Source organism: Toxotes jaculatrix, chromosome 24 (assembly GCF_017976425.1).
Source record: "Toxotes jaculatrix isolate fToxJac2 chromosome 24, fToxJac2.pri, whole genome shotgun sequence".
Classification (NCBI taxonomy): Eukaryota; Metazoa; Chordata; class Actinopteri; family Toxotidae; genus Toxotes; species Toxotes jaculatrix.
In genome coordinates this window covers 6231309-6255462 of record NC_054417.1, presented here as the reverse complement: position 1 = coordinate 6255462, position 24154 = coordinate 6231309, and the positions used below count along the sequence as shown (strand labels likewise).

Genomic DNA, 24154 nt, shown 5'->3' with positions numbered 1-24154 from the left:
AATTAAGACTCCCTCTGCTTGGACTACTGATTGGATAAGTAGAGGCAATGAGTAGGAGGGTTGGAAAAGTAATTTATCATCTGATTGCTGGGCCTGTATAAAATGAAGTTATGCAGGTCACGCTTACTGCAGCTAAACAGCTGGGTTGTATGTTCATTCCATAAGTACAAAACAATGGCTACTTGTTCAGAGCATAACACATTTTTAAGGAATATGAGTATTTAATTGTCTTGCAGTGTCAGACACAAACAATTTCAACAAATGTAATTTTATTTGAATGTAATACTGCTATAGAAGGAGGTCGTAAGAATAAGAAAACTGTCAAAACTAGTTTTCATGAATGCACAGTTAACCAGCTGTGCATGAGACTCCCTTTAGCTGGTGCAATGTGCAACATGTCTCTGAATGGAAATGTTTACCAAATTACAGTACATAAATCCTTACATGGAAATGTTCACATCAGAAGTCCCAAATGGAAAAATGCTTATGTGTGTGCTTGTTTTTTTTTTTTTTTTTTTATATGTGTGTGTGTCCAAGTGTGAGTGTGTTTGTCCGCTGCCTAGCAACCAGTGATGCATGTGCAAATTAGGAAAGTTCTTGCTTTATTTGCTCATGCAAATCTTTGTGAAGTATCTGTTATGGAGCCACAGTGTGTTATGTATTCCCCAATGAAACAAAATAAAGACCAACTGAAAGCCGCTCTCCTAATGTGTCAAATAAATGCGTGGGTTTACAGTTTTAGAATCCAGAAGCTGAAGCTCTCAACATGGGTATACGCTGATCTCAGCATTACACTGTACACCGAAACTTTAGACCCACTGTTTGTCCTGCAACCATGTTGAGATCATCACTGTCTATGTCATTACATTTAATAGACATGTCCCATAAAAGCCTCTTTTTACTGTAACTAACCAGTTTGTCACAATATCAAGTTCACACAAAGTTTTGCTTCAAGCTGGCTGGTTGGCTGTTTTGCATGATGGTTGAGTTTTTGCAAGAGCAGCACAAATCAAAATCAGACTTGTTTTGTTTCACTCAGAAATCAGTACACATTCTGCAGCCATGCAAAGCAAGCATAAATAACACTCACACTCCTTGGCCATCCAGCTCCTGAGCTCTGTTTTTTATTGGTGCCATGACTCGGATATGGTTTGACCAACATCTGCCAACAGGCAGATGTGGTGCGAGTCTCAGGCTGGTATATTTGACAGCTGGCATTTATTAAAACCTCAGCCACCACGAAATCTGTGCCTTACTGCTTGGGTCTTAAAACTCTGAAGCACAAAAGGTCTAGTATTGACCTTTAAAGGGTCTATACATGAAAGATTAAAAATACTGTGCTGGTTTTCTGGATGAAACTTGGACCTTATCTTTGCTTTTGGCTGGAAATCATATGTAAACTACAAATGCATGGTGCAGCTGCTTGCAATTCTGAGAAAAGAATAGCTGGATGGATTAAGTGTCTTTGCTGGCTGAAGTGAGAAGTTAATTTGACATTTTCATTTGCACTCACATATCACTGACGTGTGTTGTGAATGCTGGTCTCCTTGCTAAAGTGCGCCACCCTGTGGCCACCCGCAGGATCATCACCCTACAATGACAAAGCGGCACAGAAATATACTCATTTGGTGTGATTTTGAGGTGACGCTAATTCTAAAGGCCGAAATTTCATGGGAATTTTGCATGAATTAATTTTCTAACATGGCACAGAATCTGTTAACTTGAAAAATGGACTTTTCCTGTGTTTGCGTAAGATAGTTTCTCCTCTTCTGCCTTACAAGCTGTAGGATAATGAAGATATAGTGATAGGAAATCGTGGAACTACTAATTTGTTCTGTTTATTGGACAGTTATCAGCTTGGGGAGAGGAGATTGTGCGCCTTTTGAGAGGATGTCCTTTTTGGTTTGTCAGGGCCACCGTAGAGACTTTAGGCACTTGGTCATGTGATGCAAAAAATGTCAACATCGCTGTGCAGTGCACTGTAAGACCAGCAATCACAGGCTAAAACGTAGTTTTTCTTCATGTACAAAAGGTAACATGCTTTAGTAGCTACGTGTGGAAGCAAGAACTTGATGTTAGCCGTCCATTTTCTGGCTGTCAATGCAGAGGTATGTCGTTTTAACTTGGCTACCAGGAAATAGGTTTGCTAGTTCAACGCCACGTTAGCTGAGGCAACGTTAGCTGCAGCAGGTTAAGTGCAGAGTTTTGAATGTTAATGTTAGATAGTAAATGCGTGGACAGCAGTTACAATAACACGTCAAAAATGTTTCTAGGATAGAGTTGTAATTCCTGAGTTACGATAAGCTTAAATAACACTAACTGACACTTAAGGCAAGCGACCTTTTTTAAGGAAACGGTTCTACAACAGCTGCTTAAAGGAGGAAATTTACTGTATTTCTGTTGATATGCAGTCGTGCTAACATTGTGCATTGTTTGAAATGTTACAGGATGGCTGTATCTCAAGCTGGCCAGTCCTCCCTTGTACACAGCTTGGCCACTCTCCTGCGAAATGATGGTAATGTGACACTTACTATATGTATTTAAATGACATATCCTTTGGATGTTAAGGTCAACCACAAACAATGTCAGTGTGCTGTATGTCAGGGACTGTATTCACTCAGACTTTTACTGAAAGAGTGGGAAGAACAGGCTGTTCAGAAAAACCTGACACTGGTACACGTCTTTCTTTGTAATGATGAAAATCTACTGTTTCTGTTTCTGTGCTTTGGTCCTGCTGATCAAACATGGACTAATGTCATATGTTAAATCAGTTGCTGAATAACACAAATTCAGAGTGTGTTAGTAGGTTACCAGCCTGAGCTCAGTTGTTTTGCAACATTGTAAACACTAAGGAATTTGTCAGCTCCATCAATAAAGGACAATCAACATTGGCTGCTAGATTCCTAACTGAGTTGTTTTTTTCTACGCTCCAGGTGACTTGGTGCTGGACGGCAGCAGCACACTGACCTTGCCAGCAGCCAGCTTGCAGCACCTCACCAGGCTGTTTGAACAGCACTTGCTGTCCAGGAGCCAGCAGCATGGCTTCCTGGCGCTGCCCTCTCACCCTGCTGACACCGCTTCTCTGCTGCAGTTGCAGTTCCTGTTCGACGTCCTGCAAAAGACCATCTCCCTCAAGGTGGGCTTTGGAACCCCCAGAGTGGGTCTCATGTTCTGACTTTACAAAGTCTGCCTTAGCATGGAAGAATGTTTGTTTTGCAGATGTGAATACTGTTAACCCCTGCTGGGGTTCAGAATAATGACATGTTGTGTGTTTAATTTTTAAATGCAGCTCATCAACCCGCCGGAGATGATACTTCAGTCTGTGGTGAAAATCTTCCCGTTCAAGTCACTGAAGTATTTGGAGGTGTGAACTCTGACGACATTCATTCCTTCTTTTTTTCCATCACTAAACTTGTCCCCTGTCCTGTCAGTCCTGACAACATGTAATCATTCTCATTTCAGCCCACATCATGTTTGTTTTTGTCTCTCTTCCTTAACAGCTAAAGCGAATCCCCCCACACTGTCTAGAGGGACTCAGAGGAATTTACTCCCAGTTGGAGGTCTTCATCTGCTCAAAGAGCCTCAGCTCTCTGGAGGTACTGTAGTGTACTGCTCGCTGCAATACACTTGTCAACAAGTGTCATTGAGTTTATGTGTGGAATGTCTGGCAACAAAAGTCAAAGGCTAAGCAATATGTGTGTGGCTGGTTTGTTTTCTAGGAGCTGCTTTCTCTGTGTGGAGGCGACCTGAGCTCTGCACTGCCTTGGCTGGAACTGCACACCCTTAACTTCAGCTACAATTCCATTATCTGCCTTGACCAGTCACTAGTAAGACAAACACACACAGAGATTTATCATTATTGACTAACTAGCTGATGTTATCTTTATCTGACCTCAGCCCTCTGCACCTTCTCTTTCACAGAGTTTACTGAACGTCCTGAAAACTCTGGATCTAAGCCATAACAAGATTCAGGAGTGTGCTGAATTTCTAAAGGTAGGATAGGTACCACAGTTTGTGTGAATATATTATTAACATGTAAATTACATAACATAAACTCACTTGCAAAATATACTTGTGACAATCCCTTGTTCTGCCTTTCTGTGTTTCTGTTATTTCCCCCGTTTCTTTCTCTCAGCCCTTGAGTGAACTGGAACACTTGAATCTGGGCTACAACTGCCTGCAGAGGGCGCCAACGCTGGGCCTGAGTGCCAGGGCCAAACTCATGACACTCATCCTCAGGAACAATGAACTGGAGACTATAAACGGTACGCTAGGCCGATGTAAACAGTCAGTCTTTTTCTTTAGTCACAGACAAACAGTCCCTAGCCAGATTTGACAGTCAGCCAGTCCATTCACACACCTCAGAGAGTTACAAAAAACCCTGGAAAAACAGGAAGTTGCTCACTGTGCAGATACACAAACTTACAACTTTATCTGTTATTAGATAGCAGACGTTCTCTGACACTGACCCCCCACCTCCCAGTGTTTTGAAAGTCTCCCTGTTTGTCTTGGAAATTGTTTATCATCACACAGTGGAGCATTAAATAATCTCACACCTGCGTGTTTATTATGTCTGAGGAGAGAAAAGCATTAGAATCAAACCAGATATTTGAGTTCCGATTTTTTTAATTCCACATGTTGTTTATGCAGATACTGATACCACGTCTCTTCTCCTGCATCATGTCACTCTCTGATAAAAACAGGTGTGGAGCAGTTGTCTTCACTCCGGCACTTAGACCTGGCCTACAATCTTCTGTTGGAGCATTCACAGCTGGCTCCTCTCTCCTTGCTGCACTGCCTCAACACAGTAAGGACACACATGCACTCAGTTTTATTCTCTAAGGCTCTTGTATGGGATTCATTCATTGTCTTTCCTGTAAGTGTTTGCTTCACACATCCTGTGTGACACCAGACCACTGTAAAATGTAACATCTTGTTTTAGCTCAATCTGGAGGGCAACCCGCTGTACTTCCAGAAGACCCACCGCACCTGCACCGTCCGACATCTGTCTCCAAAGGCTGCTAATCTTAGGGTGAGTCATAATTATAGCTTCATATCAGGTATCCCATCAGCATGGACATTTGTCTTGGACGTCAGGGCAGTGGCGCATTAACAGCGACTGTGCAAAACAACTCATAGCAGCTGAAGACCGAAGCAGATCACGTAATGTCCTGCTGTAAAACACGTAACGTGGATATGTTATATTTCCAAAGTAAGCTGTGCTCTTTAAATATACTATTACAGTTATAGTAGGTATATACAGGTATTATGTCTTGATTTATTTGAAAGCTCAGCTGCTCCACACATTTGAAATAGCTCTTAAACTGCTTCCTGGCTACCATATGTGGACTCCAGAGTTTTCTTTGCGTTACTGGCTGTGATGCAGACTTCCACTGTCTGGTGGTCTGCCGTCATATTGGATTGAAAATATCACCTAGTGATAACAATTGACTGAGAAATAGGACATGTCATGGTTTTTTGCTTTGTTATGTTTTTTGTTGCATAACCAGCGTTTCTTTATGTGTTTCTTTCCAGCTCAAACTTGATGGTGTCCCGCTTTCCTCGTACGAGTTATCAGTAAGTTTCTCAGTCAGTATGTGATCGACCTGTTGTTGTTTCTGAGTTGCACCACTCTCAGAGTTACACCTTTCTTTTGCAGGTTCTGCCTAAACCAGGCCAACTGATCTTCCAGGTCCAGACTTCGGCTCCAGTTGTGATGCCACCGGAGCGGAGTAACCCAGAAGTGTCCAGTGGTCCTGGGGAGCTCAGTGACAGCCTGTCAGTTGGAGAAGTGGGAGTCTCACACATTCGCAAGAAGAAATGCAGAGTAAGAGAGCTTCTCCTCCGTGTGTGGTCATTAATTGTTCTTTGTGGTGTTAAGTTATGTGACTGAAGTCACGTAGAGAGTTTAAATCAAATCCTAAAACAAATCCTTTCTTTACTGATCTGTCTGGACTGATGGATACTGACAGTCTCAATGCTCTGACATGATTTTCATCTTCCAAACCATTTTGTCTTTCAGACTAAAGTCAAAGTGCGGAGGGCCAGCATATCCGAGCCCAGTGATACAGATTATAAGCCCAGACAGCTGTCCTCCTCACAGAGTGGGTTTATCATGCCAAATATATAGATTCACCCCCTTTTCCCCCTGACTGCTTTCCTCCAGTTTTTTCAGCTGTTGAATAAATATCTAAAACTTAAATGTTTATATGTCATGTGTCCAGTAGGTATTCACCTTCCCCACCAGCAGGAGATCGAGCGCATGTCCAGCTTCAGAGAGCAGCTGGGGGAGGATTGGCTGAGGTATCAGCACCATCTCGATGGATCCTCTGCCATCACCACCACTGCGAACACCAGTCAGCCAACCACTCACCATCAAACTCTTCCCAATGGCTTCAGCACCACCACCCAGTGTCCATCCACCAGCCCCGGGAAGCAGCCGTCTCCACCATACCTGGAATTCCCAAAGGTCCTCCCCACTCCGCCTCTCTCATCTGAACCAAGGGTGGAAACTTTGGACGTGGATGGAGACCAGGAAACAGAATCCACCCTGCAGTGGCCCAGTCAGAGCACTCGACACACAGAGTCCACGTTGGAGGACAGCATGGTGTGTGGTCAGGTGGTGAGCCAGGGAGTTATAAGCTCACCGGGGCCAAGTCCAGAGTCCCAAAGGTCGGCTAGAGCAGGAAGTGGAAACATTAAGGAGGATGAAGAAGAGGAGGACTTAGGAGGTAGGATATTTATAATTTGTCACAAGAACCAGAATTTAAGGACTGTTTGGACACTTCTAATAAAGGTTTACATTACTACTGAAGTCATTAAAATTGGACAATAACAATTGTGTCTTGAACATAAACAAGGTACAAAGCAGGAAATTACTCATACAGTATTTATCAATAAAATGGACCTTGCAACTCTTCTGAGAAATTTATCACTAAAAGCTTTTTAAATCTTTTCTCCTCCTCTGATCTCCCTCCTTCTGTCTTTTCTTTTTTTTTGTTAGTGGACCTGTGTCACCCCTTACTTGTGGGTGTCTTATCTGACAAAGAGGAAGGAGATGCCACTGGCCAGGGGGGTAAGGGGAGGAGGAGGGAGGTGTTTCTGTGCATAAAACAGGGCCTGGTGCTGGAGGTGGACATGCAGCGAGGCCAGGAGAGATGCCGTCTGGAGCTGGACAGCCTGGCTGGGGTGGAGACCACAGAGGCCGCATGGACCCGTGTGGTAAGAGGAGGAAAGAAATGGAAAGATGGGACATTAAAGATGAGTTTCCACCTCAATATATCAAGAAAATACAGTATTAAGAAGTTCAGAAATTAGTTTTCTCTCTTCTCTCTCTCTTTGTCTCAGGATACAGAAGAGATGCTTCCAGCTGTGGAACTTCAGTTTGACTACATCAGCAGGGAGAAGAGGAGGAGACGCTACGTCCTGCTGGATGATGACCCACAACAGGCACTACAGGTCGATAACACACACACTCTGAGTCCTGTTTTTATATTAGGTAACTTTCCTTCTGCTCTGTAAGATGACACAAGATCACAAAGTTCACTCGCTTGCAGAAGAGAGACTTGTACAAGTCTGGTCAAGCTCACAGGCTGCCCTCTTGCCAACCCCTGGTACCTTTGTTTTCAGATATGACATCAACATCCAGCAGTACACGCTGTACCATGTTTACTACTGTGCCTTTTTTTTTTTTTTTGGAATGATTTTGATCTTCTCGTGTTATGTAACGTACACTCTGTGCCAGATTTGACAGAAAGCCTATACCAATTCCAGCATGTGAATATTTTCTTCAGATTTGTGGTGAGCAGTCAGGCAGTTATGAATTATGCTTTATAAACACACACATAGCTGAAGTCCACCAAACACATTGAACTCTACTCTAGCTGCTCATAGAACAAGACTGATTGTTGCTTGATTTTGTGGGGAAATAAATGAACCTTTTTTTGGTTTTGCTCACAGTGTGAACACATTGATTAAATGTTAAAATATGTTAACTGTTTTCTGACAAGGCTCTGACCGACGTGCTGTCTGATGTGGTGGAGGAAAACCAGCGGCGTGACTCCGAGCTGCGCCCCAGCCACGTTCGCCTGCAGTGCCTTCGCTGCAGGTCAGAGTTTGTGCCCCAGGGAGAGGGCAGTGAGGAGGAGGCCGGAGGGAGATCGAGGCGGAGAGGGGCTGCGATGCTGCCGGAGGGTGTGGAAGAACAGGACAGGGAGGAGCAGACAAGGGCAGAATGTGATGGTGACCGCAAAGGTGAGAAATGGCCTGGACAGAAAGACACCTGAAGAATCTTGCATGTGTTGAATGTATCTTCTTTTTTTTTTTAATATTGCTCGATGTTCCCTCTTTAAATACTCGTGTTGTTGAGTTCATTTCAAATTTATGAAAGTTGCCTGCAATTCAGTAAATTCCTGTTGATCAGCAGAAAAAAACTGTAAATATTCAGCTGATCTACGTCCGTAGACCCTGACCAGATGTTAAAGGCGTCCCCACAATTTATAAAGTTGAAATGTTTACAGGAAGAAAGCAACAAATAACAAATATGAGACAAAACACATTCACAATAAAACACACACGGACTCTGTTATTGTAGTTTAGAGTGAAGCAGGTGATGCAGAAAAGGGGTTAAAACAGTCATCGATCAACTTATGATGTATTTTCACTGGCCAGATGTTAAGGGGCGTCTTTGAAATGGATTAAAATCTGTTAAACATATCATTTGATGATTTAAAAAAATGCGTCCTTAGCACCACAGCTGATGAGTGAAAAAACTTGTCCAAGCAATGTGATGTTTATATCTGAATCTGTCATCATTCGATGTCAGAGAATCCCACACACACACACAATAGCCTTGACTCTGACAAGCCTTTTTCTGATTCATCCCTCAGACTCAGAGTCACGCACAGTCTCAGATGAGTCATGCTCAGCTTTACATACTTCAGACCATCCTTAAGAGTTTTAACTTTTCATTCTTTCCTGTGTCAGTGTCAGCTGGCTTTGCTGTTGAAAGCTGAAGATAAAACAGAAGAAGACACAAGGCGAGGTCACGAATGCAAAAGAGTTCATGCTAAAGATGTTTATCGTTTGACGTCAGAGCACTTCTTGTCCACTATCAGGCTCCCACTGGTAGTCTGCACAGGGCTGCGGATTTTCCCAAAACAAAATATTTGTTTCAGATGGACCCGAGCGAAGCAGCCCAGGAGCTGTCTCTGCTCTTTTATTGCCAAGTGGCCCATTCCACTGATTTCCCACCATCCTGTAATCAGCAGGAGACAGATAATACCCTTCGCTCCAGCAGACACCTCCCAGCAACTCAGCCAAACCTGACATTAAGACCTGCTCCGGCACGCACAGACAGTGTGCAGTCTTTGTTCGACACATGTTTTGGGGATTTCTTGGAACGGTGCTCCTTTGTTTGTGTGCTTACTCTGGTGTTCTGCTGAAATTTCAGGCATCAAATACCTTTTTTCATTCGCACGTGTCCGAACTTAGACGTTTGCCTGTGGGTTACAGAAATACATGCCCTGCAGGAAGAAAAAAGTGTCTTCCTCATGTGAAACTTGGAATGAAAGGAGGCATGTTTTCTGTCAGTTTTCGTGTATTATAGGTCAGTCGGCTGTCCTCAGGTTCTTGAATAGATTCAGTAGATGACACTAACACACTGTTAGTGTCAGGTTTGCTAATTATTGCACCAAACATTTGTATTATAATAACTGAGGCCACAAAGAGAAGCACCTGCTGTTCTTTGTCAGTGATTCTGATGTTTTCACCACCAATACGAAGCTTTTTGGAAATCACTTCCTGTATTTGTATCTGTTGTGTGTGTTTCAGGAAACAGTACTGTTTGTCCAGAATGTGGTAGCGATCATGTGGTCCAGCTGGCTGGCCAATCCACTCCCTACAGCAGCACGCCCATCCGTCATCCGTCAAGGCCCGACAGTGAGGACGATCATCTGGACATAACCCAGAGCACTCGTAGTGTCAATAAGGTCTGTGTGATCAGTTAGAAACACACTTTTCTCTTTGTTTTCCCTTGTGCTGTAATTTATTTTCATTTCTCTGTATCGCTACAGGACGACTACACAGATGCCAGTATTAGCAGTAGTCCCATCCTGGAGTCTGTCACCACTGTAGAAGATCCTACCTTTGTCACTGCCCAGGGAAGCTCCTTCATCACCAGGGACGATGCTGGTGACACCTACAGCCTCTCCTACAACACAGAGTGCCAAAGTAAAGAGGACCTGGCCGGGAGCTACCACTACACCGCCACTGGTGCAACACCACCCGAAGTCCAAGCCCATCCTGCAGGAAGATCCGCTCCAAACGGTGGGTTTTCCCTCAGTCAGCCCCTTTTTAAGGCTCCGACTAACGATTAATATTTTATATCTAAACATTTAGTGCATACCTATGGAGTTTATTTCCATCTGTATATTCTGACTGTCAGGACCAGGGCAATACAACAGCTGCAGCTTTTTAATTTATAGTGATATTAAAAAAAAAAAAAAGGAAAAACTTTTCACATTTTAGAAGCTGGAACTGAAACAGTTAAAGTGACGTTGTGATGTTGGCAGGACTGTTTATTGGAGGAAAGCCCAAACAGCAGTAAAATATAAATGGTATTTTATTACTTGATTCAGATTCTACAGTTCGTACTGTCATTGTAAAACACATCAACTGTGGCATAAACTGTTCACGTCAGCTTCAGTGCCTTTTCCTAAAGATGTGTTTAAGACCTAATTGAAAGTGAACAGCGATGGGAAGTTTTTCGATCTTGTGGAAACTGTGTGGCACAGAAATCCTTCGCGGAGCTCTGTATCTCTGTAACAGCATCCGATTTCCACCACATCTGTCTGCCATTTTTAGATGAACCGCTTGGTAACAGTGCAACAAGACAGATTGGAGTCATTACTGGAAGTGATGGGAGAGGAATGAAAGCCTGAGAGAGGGAGGGCTGGGCCGTAATAATAGCTTTCTGTGTCTTTTTTTTTTTTTGTGTGTGTGTGTAATGCTGTAGTTGTTGTGCCAATACCACATAATCTGTCCTGAAACCACAGTCTCACACTGGAGACAACTCGTACTCATCCTAAAACACTGACTGACACTGAATATAGTATCTTTTCTTAGTGACAGTGCAGCTATTGTTGTGGTGCAGAGCCCTGATTTTCTTCTTTCTGAAGACGTGCTTTGTCTCAAAGGACAAGTCAGCCTGTGTGTGTGTGTGTGTGTGTGTACATACACCTTTCACCTTTATAAAGAACGTTGTCTGAAGGTTCAAAGGCCTTTTTAATCTGATCTGTTTGTACTCTCCTCAAATGACAGACGGTGGGTTTGCTTTGGCCTCTGCAGGTCCACGCCTTGTCATTTTTGATTAGCTGTAGCCATTCATCAGTGTTCAGATGACCTCCGTTGCTGTTCACTGGTGAATTTATTGCTCTTAAATGCCGTTCTGCTCGAGGGCTGTTGGCTAATGCTGCAGTAAAATCTGGCTAAAGTTTCATAAAAGCCAAGAAATATGTAAGTCTTCACACTGGTGCCAGGAAACTATGGCTTAAGTATGAATGCAAGATATCATTTTAGAGAATAAATAAAAGTAGCCGGAAAAGATTTATTCAGTTTTGGTATTTCAGCCCTAATTCATGAAGATTTGTTTTTTTATGAAGTACTGAAAAACACAAGCAATACTGGCCCTGTTTGGTTATTGTGTCCGACCAACAGTTTTAACACTGACCAACTGTTGACGTGTTTTTAGATGATGTGGACCTGCTGTCTGAGGACTATGAAGCCGTGGACCATCGGCTGAAGCTTTTCCTGGATATGGAGGTTTTTGAGGAGGAGGATGAGCTTCACTCTTTCCTCAAGGTCTGTATGAGTGAGGCACACACAGATTAAAAGTTGTTTTTGTCTAATCTCAAGTGTATTTTCCGAAAAGTCAAACTCTTCCTTTAAAGTTTAGGGGGGGAAAAAATCCTTTGTTATTGTTTTTTTAAGAGGTTAACACTGAAAACTCTGGACTGTTGTTTGTGGTTGCATCAGTTTCGACTGACAGTGCATCCGTCACATTTTGTGTTAAATGTTGCTAAACTCTGGTTGATGCATGGACATATGGGACATTAGCTCTTGCCAGTTGAGTCCTGCCACTTTAAACCAGCAAGAAAAGAAAGGACAAAAGCAGAAATGGAGAAATCTCTCATATGAAATAACCACAACTGTTCTCACTTTGATTTAGAAAATAGATTTTCATGGTTTTGCAATTTTTACTGGAGCTAATATTAAGAGAGGGAACAGTATTAATGCCAGACTCTGCTGTTTAAACAGAATTTAGCCAGTCATGGCAGCCTGTGACTGATCACTCAGATTTAGCAGCACAGAGTTTTTATGTTGCTGTTATTGTTTCTTTTGTGATTGTGGTTTTTAAAAGTCCTCTAACATATCTCCCTGATGGCCAAAAGATTCCAGCTTAATGGGTGGTGACAACTTTAAGACCTACAACACTTCAGCTGTGGTTTCATCTCAGTGAGCCAAGATGAACGCAGTCAGTAAATCTCCCGGGAGCCCATTCAACCCCACTCATCTCCTTCTTCCTCTGTAGCTTCCTTGACTAGTTTTGCGCCCCCCCCTGCTGTCACTCAGCATTCCCGGAGACCTCTTTAATATGCAGTGCATCCTGGGAGCTCTTCAAGTCAGCGGGCTGTTGCTTTTCTGTGTCAGACACCTGGACAAAGAGCAAAGAGCGGAACAGGACCGAGCAAACCACAGCTGGAAACAGGAGGTCCCGCTCCATTCACTGTAGTTATGTTTATTTACCCAGAGACAGAGGCTGCTCGCTGTTTCACATGTGCTTTTACTTTTTGTGTTGTTTAGGAGGAAATGAAGCAAGATCTTGTTCTGCAGGTCTAATTCTAACCCTCCACAGAGCTTGTGAAGATCAGATGAACCAGTGTCAGCTGAGAATATGGTTGTTAATAGTTTATTAGTCAAAGGTTTTGATTTTATGGATTTATGATGCACGTGATCCTGCTGTAATACGCAGCATTGAGAGGTTGTGTTCATGTTGTAATGATTATCATGTCCATTATGATATAGGAAATGAGACTTTTGCTGCTGTGCATCATGTTGGCCTTTCTCTGTGCGCTCTTAGATGTCAGCTGTAAAATTTGGGGAGCCAGGGGAGGTTCCCTCTCTGCTCGTGGTGTCAAACCAGCGAATCTATTTCCTGGAAATGACTTCGGAGATGCAGTAAGTAGAAGAACTTTACAGGTCAGAGAAATCCTTCCTGAGTCTGATTATCTCCCTTTTTTCTAACTACTTATTTGCAAGAAAGCATAAATTAATTTTTTACTTGGTGCTTTGTAAATTTTAAATAAAATAAGATTATTTTAATTAAGGTATGCTACAACTTTAAGGTTTCACCAAGTGCAGGTAGCCCTCAACCAAAACGGAAACGGAAAGAAAGTCAAATAAAGGAATGGTTAAGTTTAAGCAGGATTCATAAAAGTAAGTTGCACATGGTGTAGAGCTTATGTCAGTGAGATACTGACGAAACACATTCCATTTTATCAAAGGTTTAATCAAATCCTGCTGGTGTGGACAATGATTCAAAAGAGGGCGCCACACTGCAGTTAACAATTATGACTTTTTTCATGTTGGTGTGCAGCTCCACACCCTCCATTTAAGATGTGGATAATATTGCATAACCTGTCCAGGTTTCTAGGTCACATCTTGAGAACACATTGACCTCAAAGTGTCTGTTGACTGTGGAGTCTTTTCTCCTCCGACTACTTTAAGCCCCTTTCTTATTTTTTTTTCATGTCCTCGGTCACATAAATGAGAGGATATTCATCTCTCATCAAAACAAACTCTCTCTCCCCCCCTGGCCTGGAGCCCATGCTGTGGTGGCTCTTACAAAATTACTACAGATACAAGTTAATGTCGTGTCACTACAGGGTTACTTTACTTTTAGAAATCTGACTTCTCTTGTTCTTGGCACTGTGCAAGAAACTTTGGATTTGACCTTTCATCTTAATCCCTAAAAAAAAAAAAGAAAAAAAAAAAAAAGGTATTACATAAGTTATTACCGTGGTTGTACTGAATAAACTTTGGCTTTTACAAACACATTCTGAAGTGTTGTTCTGGCAGAACATCTCCAAGTGTCAGAGATCAAGTAAACCATTTAATCCATCCTCACTGTGACAGTACATTTTCTGCGCTCGCTAATGCCTCACGTCTTTTCCTCCCAGCAGAGGCCAGCTGTCTGATTGGCTGCAGAAGAGGGACAGCCACCCAATCATGGAGCTCAGCTACCTGGAGGTGGGGCTGGGCTCTCAGAGCATCCACATGGAGTTTGGAGACAGGGGCGTGGCCTACACCCTCCTTGTGAGGGACAGTTTACGTTGCAAACGCTTCTTTGGCCTGTTGACAGGTAAAAAAAAAAAAAAAAGAAAGAAAAGAAAAAACACTGCCAAACACAAGCAAAGTGGAAAATGGTTTGTTTAATGTATGGAAAAACACATAAAAGGAAGTTTTATTTTGTAACTATAGTCAGGGAGAGAAACTCACTCTCCCTGTTCTCTCAGCACTTACTGGTTTCACTGGTTTCTTCAATTTCCTCAAGGCACTTTGAGGGACGATGCCACAAAATAAACCACGGACTAATTTAGATTTTAAAAAACTTGTAGAGTACAGTTGAGTCCCTGAGGCAGGTATTGGAACAGCATGTTCCACTCAGAGGCATTATGCCACAGACTGAGAAACCCAACCTACTCCCCTCACAAACTAATACTATACCACATGTGGGCTATGTGACGCAGATTTCTGCCCCGTCCCCCTCAGTATTGGGTTCACACAGACTAAGTACATCCTGCCCAGACCTACTTGTCTGCAAGGGAGGACCAGAGGCTGAGAGGAAAACCTTTTATTAGACGGGGGCTCCTGCTCGGGTTTGGAATGTCTGGAAAAATATGGAAAATTAATTTGCCAATTTCCAGCCTCTTACCGTTGGGAGAAAACAGGAACTTGGCACGCATGGAAAAGTATTGATGCTCAGTTCTAAGTCCACATAATTCTACCCTTTAGGGAAATTTGTGATAGAGAATGTGATGTATGAAAGTATCTTCCCGTAATTACTGCTTCATATTACCAATTTCACAGTACAAGATACTGAGCACAGGCAAGAACTTCAGATTCAATCAAGAGACAAGAAGAGAAGTCCACATTTTTCCACCACTCTCTGCCTTCAGCTGCTGTCTGATGGCGTTTCTGAGATTATTTATGGATGCGTGTGGAACAATTCAACATTTGCGGTGTTGCAAATATGAATGTAGTATCTCAGGCAGTGCACATTTTAAAATGATCTTTCATTTGTTTAAGAGGGCAGCATCCTTTCAAACTTTTACTAAAAAGTTTTTAAAAAGTTTACGATCAGTAATCGCATCTGTCAGTTTCAAGGCTTCTCTGCATTGTTTGAGGAGGATGTGGAAATGTATGTAAAAGGTTTTTTGACAATGCTTCCCCGTCCTTTTCTGTGCAATGTCAGCAGCATCACTCATGAACCCATCCTCTCCCATCAAACCTTGTTTTTAGATTAATTTCTCACTTTTTCCAACACACGTCGCTCCTCGTTCTTTTCATCTCTCTCCCTCTATCTCTAGTTTCCCTGCGTCCTCTGAGAGCTTTTTTTTTTTTTTTTTTTTTGTCCAAATTCATAAACAGCTCATTTACTGGGTCTGGAAATGATTCCGGATTTCTCCCAGCAAGACCACAGAGTTTGTCAAAAACAGAACAGAGTGAAAAACATGAATAATAGTTTGTTTAATAGTTTGTTGTAACCTTCCAGGTGCATCCAAAGAAAATGCATGAAAATCTGATGTTTATTGTAGATAAGTGTTTAAGTGCCAACTACGTATACATAAAGTACATGATGCTTGTTTTGCTTTTGATCCTTGATTATAAAGATAACTAAGCTGCTGTAATGCCAAGCTCTCTTTTCCTAATACCAAATTAACCCCAAAACAGCTGTTGTAATATTTTGTCAGGAGAATTACGGAAAAGCTTAACCATAACAAACCCCTTCCATCGTCCAAGTTGGCTCCCGTTTATGTGGACGAACCGCAACTGGAATGACGAAGGCCTCGCTGGCTGGAAGAAAGAGGGAGGATGTGGTTATAACTGGGAGAGCTTTCTGGAGCTGGATGCTCCTTACTCTAACCGAGTCTGACACAGCTTTATTGAAACGTGAGAGATAACACGAGACGCTTCTGTCCAGTCATTTTCTCTCAGTTGGAGGAATCTGTTGCTTTTTACTGTTGTACTCAAACTTTGTTACAGTGGTTATAGTGATGGATGCATTTCACCAACATGGTTATAGTTTTCAGTATTAGCGAGACAGAACACGGTTTAGAGTGAAATGCATGTTCATTTGAACCTATTTCCTGTCTCAGCTGTCCACCATATCAAACAGTGGTGCAGTATTTGATTTCATGTGAAAAGCATCAGGAGCATTGGTGTCGGTGGACGAGGCAGCCAAAGAGTCTGGGACGGAAACAAGAGCAAGCAGGAGTATTGACACAGACCAGAGCACCAGCCTGAGTTCGTCTGTTGCAAACTTGGTTCTTAACACGCTCGGCCTGTCGCCTTTGCTTACTCGTGATTGCAATCTTGGATGGCACCTCGCGAAAACTGTCCATGTTAACAGGTCATTTAATCTTGTAGTTAGTCTGACACTCGCTGTTTCTCCTCACACATGTGAAAATGTTCTGCCAGCAGTGTGGGAGACTTTGACTCGAGCCCAAAGCAAATTGTCGTGAAAGTGAATGAACCATCAACCAAATTTGTCCAAAATATTTTGAGTTAAACTCGTCATTGGCTTTCTTTTCTTTTGACGTAAATGAGTGATCAAAACTGACATTTTATTTTTCTGTTGTGCAGAATAAGAATATCAGAGACATGACACAGAACAGGGAAAGAATGTTTGCTGTTTTATCCAACAGCAACACTTTCTGATGAATCCCAGAATCCACAACATTTTAACAATTCAACAGTTAGAAGTTTAGCAAACCATTTTTTGCTGAAACTTTTGTCTGTCTGTCGAGACATGAAAGCAGGATTTGTTAGTTTGGTTCAGTCTCCAGCAGGACAAACATAGCAGAAACACACATGGGCATCTTTGTAAAATACAACAAACTGAAAGGATGGAGCTGAATTTAACTATGAACTCATAACTGTAGAAAACCCTCTGTTAATACAGGAGTGTATTGATAACGCAGGGTTTGTTTTGTCAGAATCTTATTTTCCTCCACTGTTAACCCAGGATTGTCCCCTTTCCTCCCCACTCCCCCCCACTGTCCCTTTAAATCCTTTTGAAGTTCTGTCTATTCACTCTTGACCGTGAAGCCACACTGCAGATATCCTCTCTGCCCTGTATTGTTGTCGAATTCAATGCCACGCTGCAATTCGTGAATGTGAGCGTGACCCAGCGCATTGTGTTCCCAACATTTTCTCACCCACTGATTCTAAGGAGCTGAAACTTTACACTTGCAACCAGAGATCCTTTGGCTTTTTATTACAGTTAGAAGAAGAAGAAGAAGTTTCAGACTGACTTTGGCTTTTGTGTGCAGACCTCTTTCCATGAATATATGGGTGTGACACTCTTGGGCTACTGTGCCTTCTCTGTGTCCTTTACAAGTTAGAGGTGGGTTTTGGTTTTCAGACCGGGGCAGTCACGTGTTTCACTTGATTTTCTCCATCGCTGCTCTCATTTGCTTCCCTGGTAATTGTTTACAGTGCCAAAGTCTTTAACTCTGACAGTGTTGATACTTGTTCCATCAGTGTCTCATCCCAGAATGTGTCATGAAAATGAGCAGAGAGATGCTCTGCTGTTCACCTTCACAGCTGTTCACCAACAGGCTCCGAGCTGTGAACTTAAGTGCTGCTCAGACATGATGCACCAATCAGTCTTGGAGATTTATATTCATTCCTGGGGGTAAAATCAGCATGATGTTGGTGATTACAAAACTCACCTGATTGCTTGTGTTTTTCTGTTTTTTTTTCTTTAGGAATTGTGCGTGAGATGGCTCATAAATCAGACAGCAAGCTGAAGTCCATCTCTACGACAAGACTCAACCCCCAGCACCATCTCTGGTATGCCACACTCAGCTTCTGCACGCTTACTTTGTCGAGGGTAGTCGCCACTGGAGGCAGCGAGAAAATGGAATGTGTAGATGCTGAAAGATGTGGTCTGAACAGCGTTGTTGGGTGGTTGGGAGGTGCAAGTTAAATGAGCTATGGCTGCTGAACACTGCACATTGCTGACACATCTTTAGTTGATTACAAGCCGCTTTTTTTAGACTTCATTTTGTAAAACGGCCCCACTAAATTAGCTGGTAAACCACAGCTTAATTTGTAACATGTGTTGTGCTACAAATCCTGAAACATGCATGTCATGTGGTGTATTTTGTTATCACCTTGTGTTTTTTTTTTTTTACACCTTTATTTGTATGTTTTTCTTTCCTAAACAGAAGACAGTAGCTTTCTCTAGGTTCTCACCGAAAAAGAATGTGGTTATCTTAATCAAATTTCAGAGAAGAAAAAAAAAAGGGCACTTCTCAGAAACAGGTGTAAAATGTGCAAAAAACATGTTGTGAATAATCAAAGATTTCAGTTAAACAAACAGACTTCAGACAGCAGTCTGGACAACCTGGCAAACATGTTGTCCAGCTATCCACTAAGTCAGATAAATACCAACTTCCCTTTAGCTTAGAGAAAAAAAAAGATGGTTTTTACACTGACACATCCCAAGACCAGCCTTTATCAAGAAGAACAGATTAATTCATCCCGGGGACCAGCTCTCACTGATGCCTCAAATCTCCCCATTTGTGATTTGTCCTCAGGCAACAGACTCCACGGCTCAACAATCCGAAAGTAAAAAAACAATCAAAGCCCCCTTTCATGTGTTGTGTGGCAGCTAACCACAGTCTCAGAGCACACTTCCAGTGTTTGCGCAACCCAAGTCCTGTCAGCTATTATTATGTCAATTATCCCCTTTGCTTCACAGTTGCTGTGAAATTCACCCCACGATGCCGAAGTGATTCCATGTGAGACAGCGTGGCAGCACCTGCCAGCCGCAACAGCGTCTCTGCTTTTAACTAAACAGCAGCCAGTTTAGAAATGATGGGAGATTTCTGTGTTCATAAACATTAATGCAGTATTGTGTCAACACTTCATGTCTTTTGATATGTTAGGTCTCTGGTGTGTGAAGACATCCAGGCAGATGTGGAGGACGGCCAGCTGCAGTTTTTCTACATTCTGGCCTTTGTCCTGCAAGGTGACATGTCCTCTCCTCCGTGAACTTTATCTCCCGGCCTCATTTTAGGTTTTAGGATCCTTTTGTTCTTCAAAGAAAGTTTGATTCTGTGCCAAATATGTGTCTGGTATCAGCAGAGAGATCTGCTCTCACCTGCATTCCTCCATCGTTCTGAGTCTCCTTTTCAACATATTTACTTTTTTCAAGAGAGATTTCAAGACTTAACATGTGCTGTATAAGGTCGTGTCATGTATGGATGAAGATGTAAAGCTAGAGATGTTAGCGCTAATTACTTATGACACTGTCTCTACCTTCTTCCTTCCTGGATTTATGTGTGGTTTGTGTGGATGTAGTTAATTTAGCTTACAGTGTGGAGATAAAGTGGAATATGCTAGATCATAAACAATAACATTAACCCACAGCAAGGAAGCTGAGATGATATACAAGGAAAATATTAAAGATTATATTTCCTTCAAGATAAAAGCAGATAGTGGCAGGAAAACATCGACGAGGCGATGTGATTTGTGGGGAGCAGCTTAGGTGAGGCGCCTGCCGACGATCTGTTTTAACAACCTTTGCCATAAAATGAAGCAGAAATCTTGTGTGTCTGACTGTATTGGCTTGCATGTGGTCTGTACATGTGTACCGGTGCTGCAGGATGCCTCCCTGTCACATTTAAAGCCAAGGTAGCTGCAGGCTACACACAGCTGTGCACGACCGTGGAATTTCAAGTGCCATAAATTTAGCGTGCCTAGACCTGACTTTTCCATCTCCCTGCTCCTCTGAAGCTGGAGTCTTTTGACATGAAATATAATCCTACAACTCATCTTTGATTGTAGCAGAAAGCTAAAAAACATTTAATAAGTAAACAGGATAGACAGGCATCAGGAACTGACAGCACCTTTGACCATTTCAATTGTATTTTTTCTCTCAGAGGACATTTGGACGCCGCTGACGGTCCTGGCAACCCGGGAAACGCTCTACCTGCTCAAAGAAGATCACCAGTGGACGAAAAGCTCCAACAGCCCGACGGGGAATGAAAACAAAGAACCACGCAGCGGAAGCGTTGCTGTTTTAGAAACACTGCCAATCAGCTGCGTGAGCTCGGTCCACCTGTGGCCTTCAGATCAGTGCAGAATAGACATCAAGCTTTACGATGAGGTTTGTATCATTTCCTCAGAAATCTGAAACACAGAGCTGTAATATCACAGGAAAGATTTTTCACCTGAATCAAACATGTGCTGCCTCAGTTGGCCGTGCTGTTTTCATTTAAATACAGCCGTGGATGTTTGTATCATCCCATCATTGCTATTCCGTCACGCCTTTGTCTCAGCTGTGATCTCCTGAATCAAACCAAAACTGTAGAAACAGGTAAAAACAAGCCAAGTTCTGTGCTGATTTGTCCCACATGTGCATACAGTCATTGCATTAGAGCATCTAATGCAATGATCATCTTCTGCACTTAATTTGTTTGCTTATCACTAGAAAGAAGAATTTCACTGAAATCAAACACAATCAAGTTCTGTTTGATGTTAGAACATAATGCAGGGTGGGATCAATAATTGTTAAGCATGTGTGCTGGGAAATTAGGCTGCACAGTGTTGACCAACATGCGCATTGTGTTGATGATTGTTGGTTTAGATTCTTTCTTACTTACGTTCAGGAAGCAGCCTGTTGCAGTTTCCAGTATTGTCAAGCAGAATTTACTTGTGATTAACTGCTTTAATTTTAATAGTTTCTCATGTTGTGTTCTCGCTCGCAGATTGTGAAACAGGAGAAGATGTGGTGTGTGCGCTCGGAGAGCACTGAGCTCCTCCAGGGTCTGCTGGCCTGGGTCAGAACACAGTGGGAGGCCATGTTCGGAGTAAAACTACACACAAGCCTGCAAGACAAAGCAGCATAATGGGGGAGGGCATGGAAAAAAAGTGTGTGTGTCTGCCCCTGTGTGTTTTGTGAGCATGAATCTGCTTGTTGGTTCTGGGAGATGTTAAGTGAGCGTGAGCAAGTGTGTCTTTATTTGCTCTCTACACAATCTGCACTCAGTCTGGTCCCATTACTCTCGCTGCTTTCATCGCCTTTTAAGCCAAGAACTTGGAAATGATTGCACTCATTCATGTGGTACACAAGTCTGTAAAAGCACTGGTTGCATAATTTTTCCTCCAGATACCATCCCACTGAACTTTCCTACAGCTGAAATGGAGTGTGCCTTGTTTCCTCTGCAGCTGCCATGTTTTTTTATTGAAATGCACCTTAATGCATCTTGTGTTGTTCTTCCTTCATTGTAGCATCAGGCTGTTATGGAGCAGGTTTCGGGAGGTTTGGAACTGAGAGAGCATTAAGTTGTGAAGAAATGTTGTGTCAAAGGATTTTTAGGGGAGTAATACAAGGAGCTGAGACTTAAATCTAACCCCCCCACCCCCCCGCCTTTAAGCTGAATTTCCTCGCCATCTTAGGGTGCAGCGAGTTGTGATATCACGCGCTCAGCACGAGGCTGGGGGTGCTTCTGAAAGGCCCCGGCTCCAGCCTGTCATCGAGGGTCACTTCACACCCTTTCCACCCAATTAGGGTCTCATGATGTGTCTCGGCACTGTGTTACGTGAAAAGATGAACGGTAGCAGCTCTTTTCTTTAAAACTTGGGAACAGAGGTTCATTTTGTTAAACTTGGTAGTGTTTTTGTTTAATTTCAGATCAGCTGGAGAAAATATGTTACGTACCAGTAACCGGCAGTACATCCTTACGTCTGTTTAGTTTATATATCAGTTTAAAATGTGCTGCACCTGTGAGCCACTGTGATGTGACACTGTACAGATGCAGTAGAGATCAGTAATTCAGTACTGTTAATTTAGATTAACCAGTATAACTTAATTTATTTCTTTGTGATCATTTTTTCTTCATGGGTTCAGTCAGAAAAGTGTCTTTTATTTTTGTATCAGTATGAAGGAGAAATGATGTACGATGTGTTTAATTCAGAATAAAAGGAATGTGTGTGTTCACTGGTGTTTTGTGGGGTTTTTGTTAAAGAGTCGTACCGGACGAAGCGTAACCATAACAAAAGCACAAAAACCTTTAGAACCACGATGAATCTTTCCCTGATCTCTGACTCTAATTTATTCCAGAGCTACAGTTTGTTGGGCCCTTTACTCTCTATGTCACCCACCTGATGTGTGTGTCTGATAATGTTTTAGTCATAGTTTGTGATAGAAGATAAAAGTCTGACCTGAACAAACTTGCCAGCTCTGTTCATCATCGCTGTAAAGATTTGTTCATGTCTGAGTTCAGTGACAGGTGATTAGTGCTGTTTCTTGGTTCTCTGGCAGTCATGCTTGAGGCTAGTGGAGTAACTGCTCCAGTATAGAAGGGTGGTTTCTGGTCAGGGATATTCACAAAAAGATGACTAAGTGTTCAAGAAAATGGCTAAACTGTACAGGAAATGAGATTTAAATTCTGTTATCTCACCTGCTCCCACAGTTTACTGTTGTTTGTTTATTGGCTCAAACTTGTGGCCTTTTCACACATCGTTCTCTCTGGCCACTCATCACCAAACCGCCGACCCCACCCCTCGAAGCGAAGCTCGGTTTGAGTCCAAGCTCAGCTGTGTGAAAGGTATGTTAACCAATTTCACAGTGTAAATATTTCTTCAGCCACCGGTGCCGTACATGTGCTGTGCACATGCTTGTTGGAGACGAGGATCACCTTCAGTTGCGCCCACATGGCTGACAAAGCCCTGATCCCTGAACCAGTGAGCAGAAGTGTGTTTACACACAAATGACTGGCGACTACTCACCCGCGTCTTCAAGCATCCTGGATTTAATGTTCTTCACATGAATCAGATTCACACAGTAAACAACACATTTTTGTTTTCCATTTCTTGTGGCTGCAGAATAAGGTTAAAGGTCAGGTGCAGGTGCTGAACATCAGGGACAGGTTGTGTGTGTGTGTGTGTGTGTGTGTGTGTGTGTGTGTGTGTGTGTGTGTGTGTGTAATTGTGCAGCTCCTTAACAGTGCACAAATCCAAGCGAATTAAAGGATATGTAGCTTTCACAGAACTCATCCGTTACAGCTGCAGGTCTCCTGGTTGGATTTTAGGATTCCATATCACATGTCAACAGTAAATCTATGAAGTGTTTGGACTGGAATCAACAGGGCTCCAGGAATAGTTATGCTACACTGAATCCTCTTGTTTTTCCTCTTTAATGATGTAGTTTTATGTTTTGGGAGGAAATAAGCAATCAAGCCTGAAACTAAAACATGACCACAACATGTGCACATTCAGTGGGAAGGGGCGGTAAGGCATGCAGGTGGGTGAAAATCAGAGGGGGGTTAGGAAGGAATTTTGAGCCTCAAGAGGCCCTCACCCCACCCCCATTCAATTTTGGCTTAAATTGCATAATCCAATGCCATTTTGAGGCCCAGCTATGGGCCCTTAGTGTCACACCTTTCACCCCTCAACAGCACAAATTCAGTGATATTTAAAATGTTTTCCAAAGGCCAAAATGTTATTTTAAAAATATCAATACAATTGAAAATGAAAAATTTAAGACTTCTGCAAGATACCAAGAGATTAATTATTTTTGTCTGTGCATAAGTGAGGGTAAAGAGGTGGAGGTGAATGAGTTCATGCCTCACCTGGACCGTTTTTGAGAACCAGAGGAAAGCAGGGTGGATAGTTAGTATGAGAGGAAGCTGGGATGCAGCCACAACGATTTGGCCGGGCGCAGACATCTGGCCTGATTCGGCTTCCCACAGCCTCCTCCAAACATTTCAGGTCCTCTGGTAAATCAGGAGCACTACAGCTGCACTGTGCATGACAGCAAGAAATCTGTTGTTTTGCTGAACGCTCGAGTCAACTAAATTCT

At 42.6% G+C, this 24154-nt stretch overlaps 1 protein-coding gene across 4 annotated transcripts; it reads left to right on the top strand.

Moving 5' to 3' along the window:
* Positions 1–1956: 1956 nt before the first annotated feature.
* Positions 1957–22291, top strand: LOC121178150 (serine/threonine kinase 11 interacting protein). Of its 4 annotated transcripts, none has more exons than XM_041032677.1 (26): positions 1957–2108; positions 2448–2515; positions 2934–3136; positions 3290–3364; positions 3501–3596; positions 3720–3827; positions 3922–3993; positions 4136–4265; positions 4704–4807; positions 4943–5032; positions 5536–5577; positions 5660–5827; positions 6023–6104; positions 6228–6731; positions 7004–7221; positions 7348–7458; positions 8010–8253; positions 9832–9989; positions 10074–10326; positions 11750–11859; positions 13139–13236; positions 14241–14419; positions 18051–18135; positions 19236–19318; positions 20232–20458; positions 21060–22291. In XM_041032677.1, the coding sequence occupies exons 1-26, from the start codon at positions 2101–2103 to the stop codon at positions 21198–21200; spliced, it is 3657 nt and encodes a 1218-aa protein (XP_040888611.1). In that variant the 5' UTR covers positions 1957–2100; the 3' UTR covers positions 21201–22291. The 4 variants fall into 4 exon arrangements, with proteins under 4 accessions (XP_040888611.1, XP_040888609.1, XP_040888610.1 ...); XM_041032675.1 differs by having other exon boundaries at positions 14238–14419; XM_041032676.1 differs by having other exon boundaries at positions 6225–6731.
* Positions 22292–24154: the final 1863 nt, after the last annotated feature.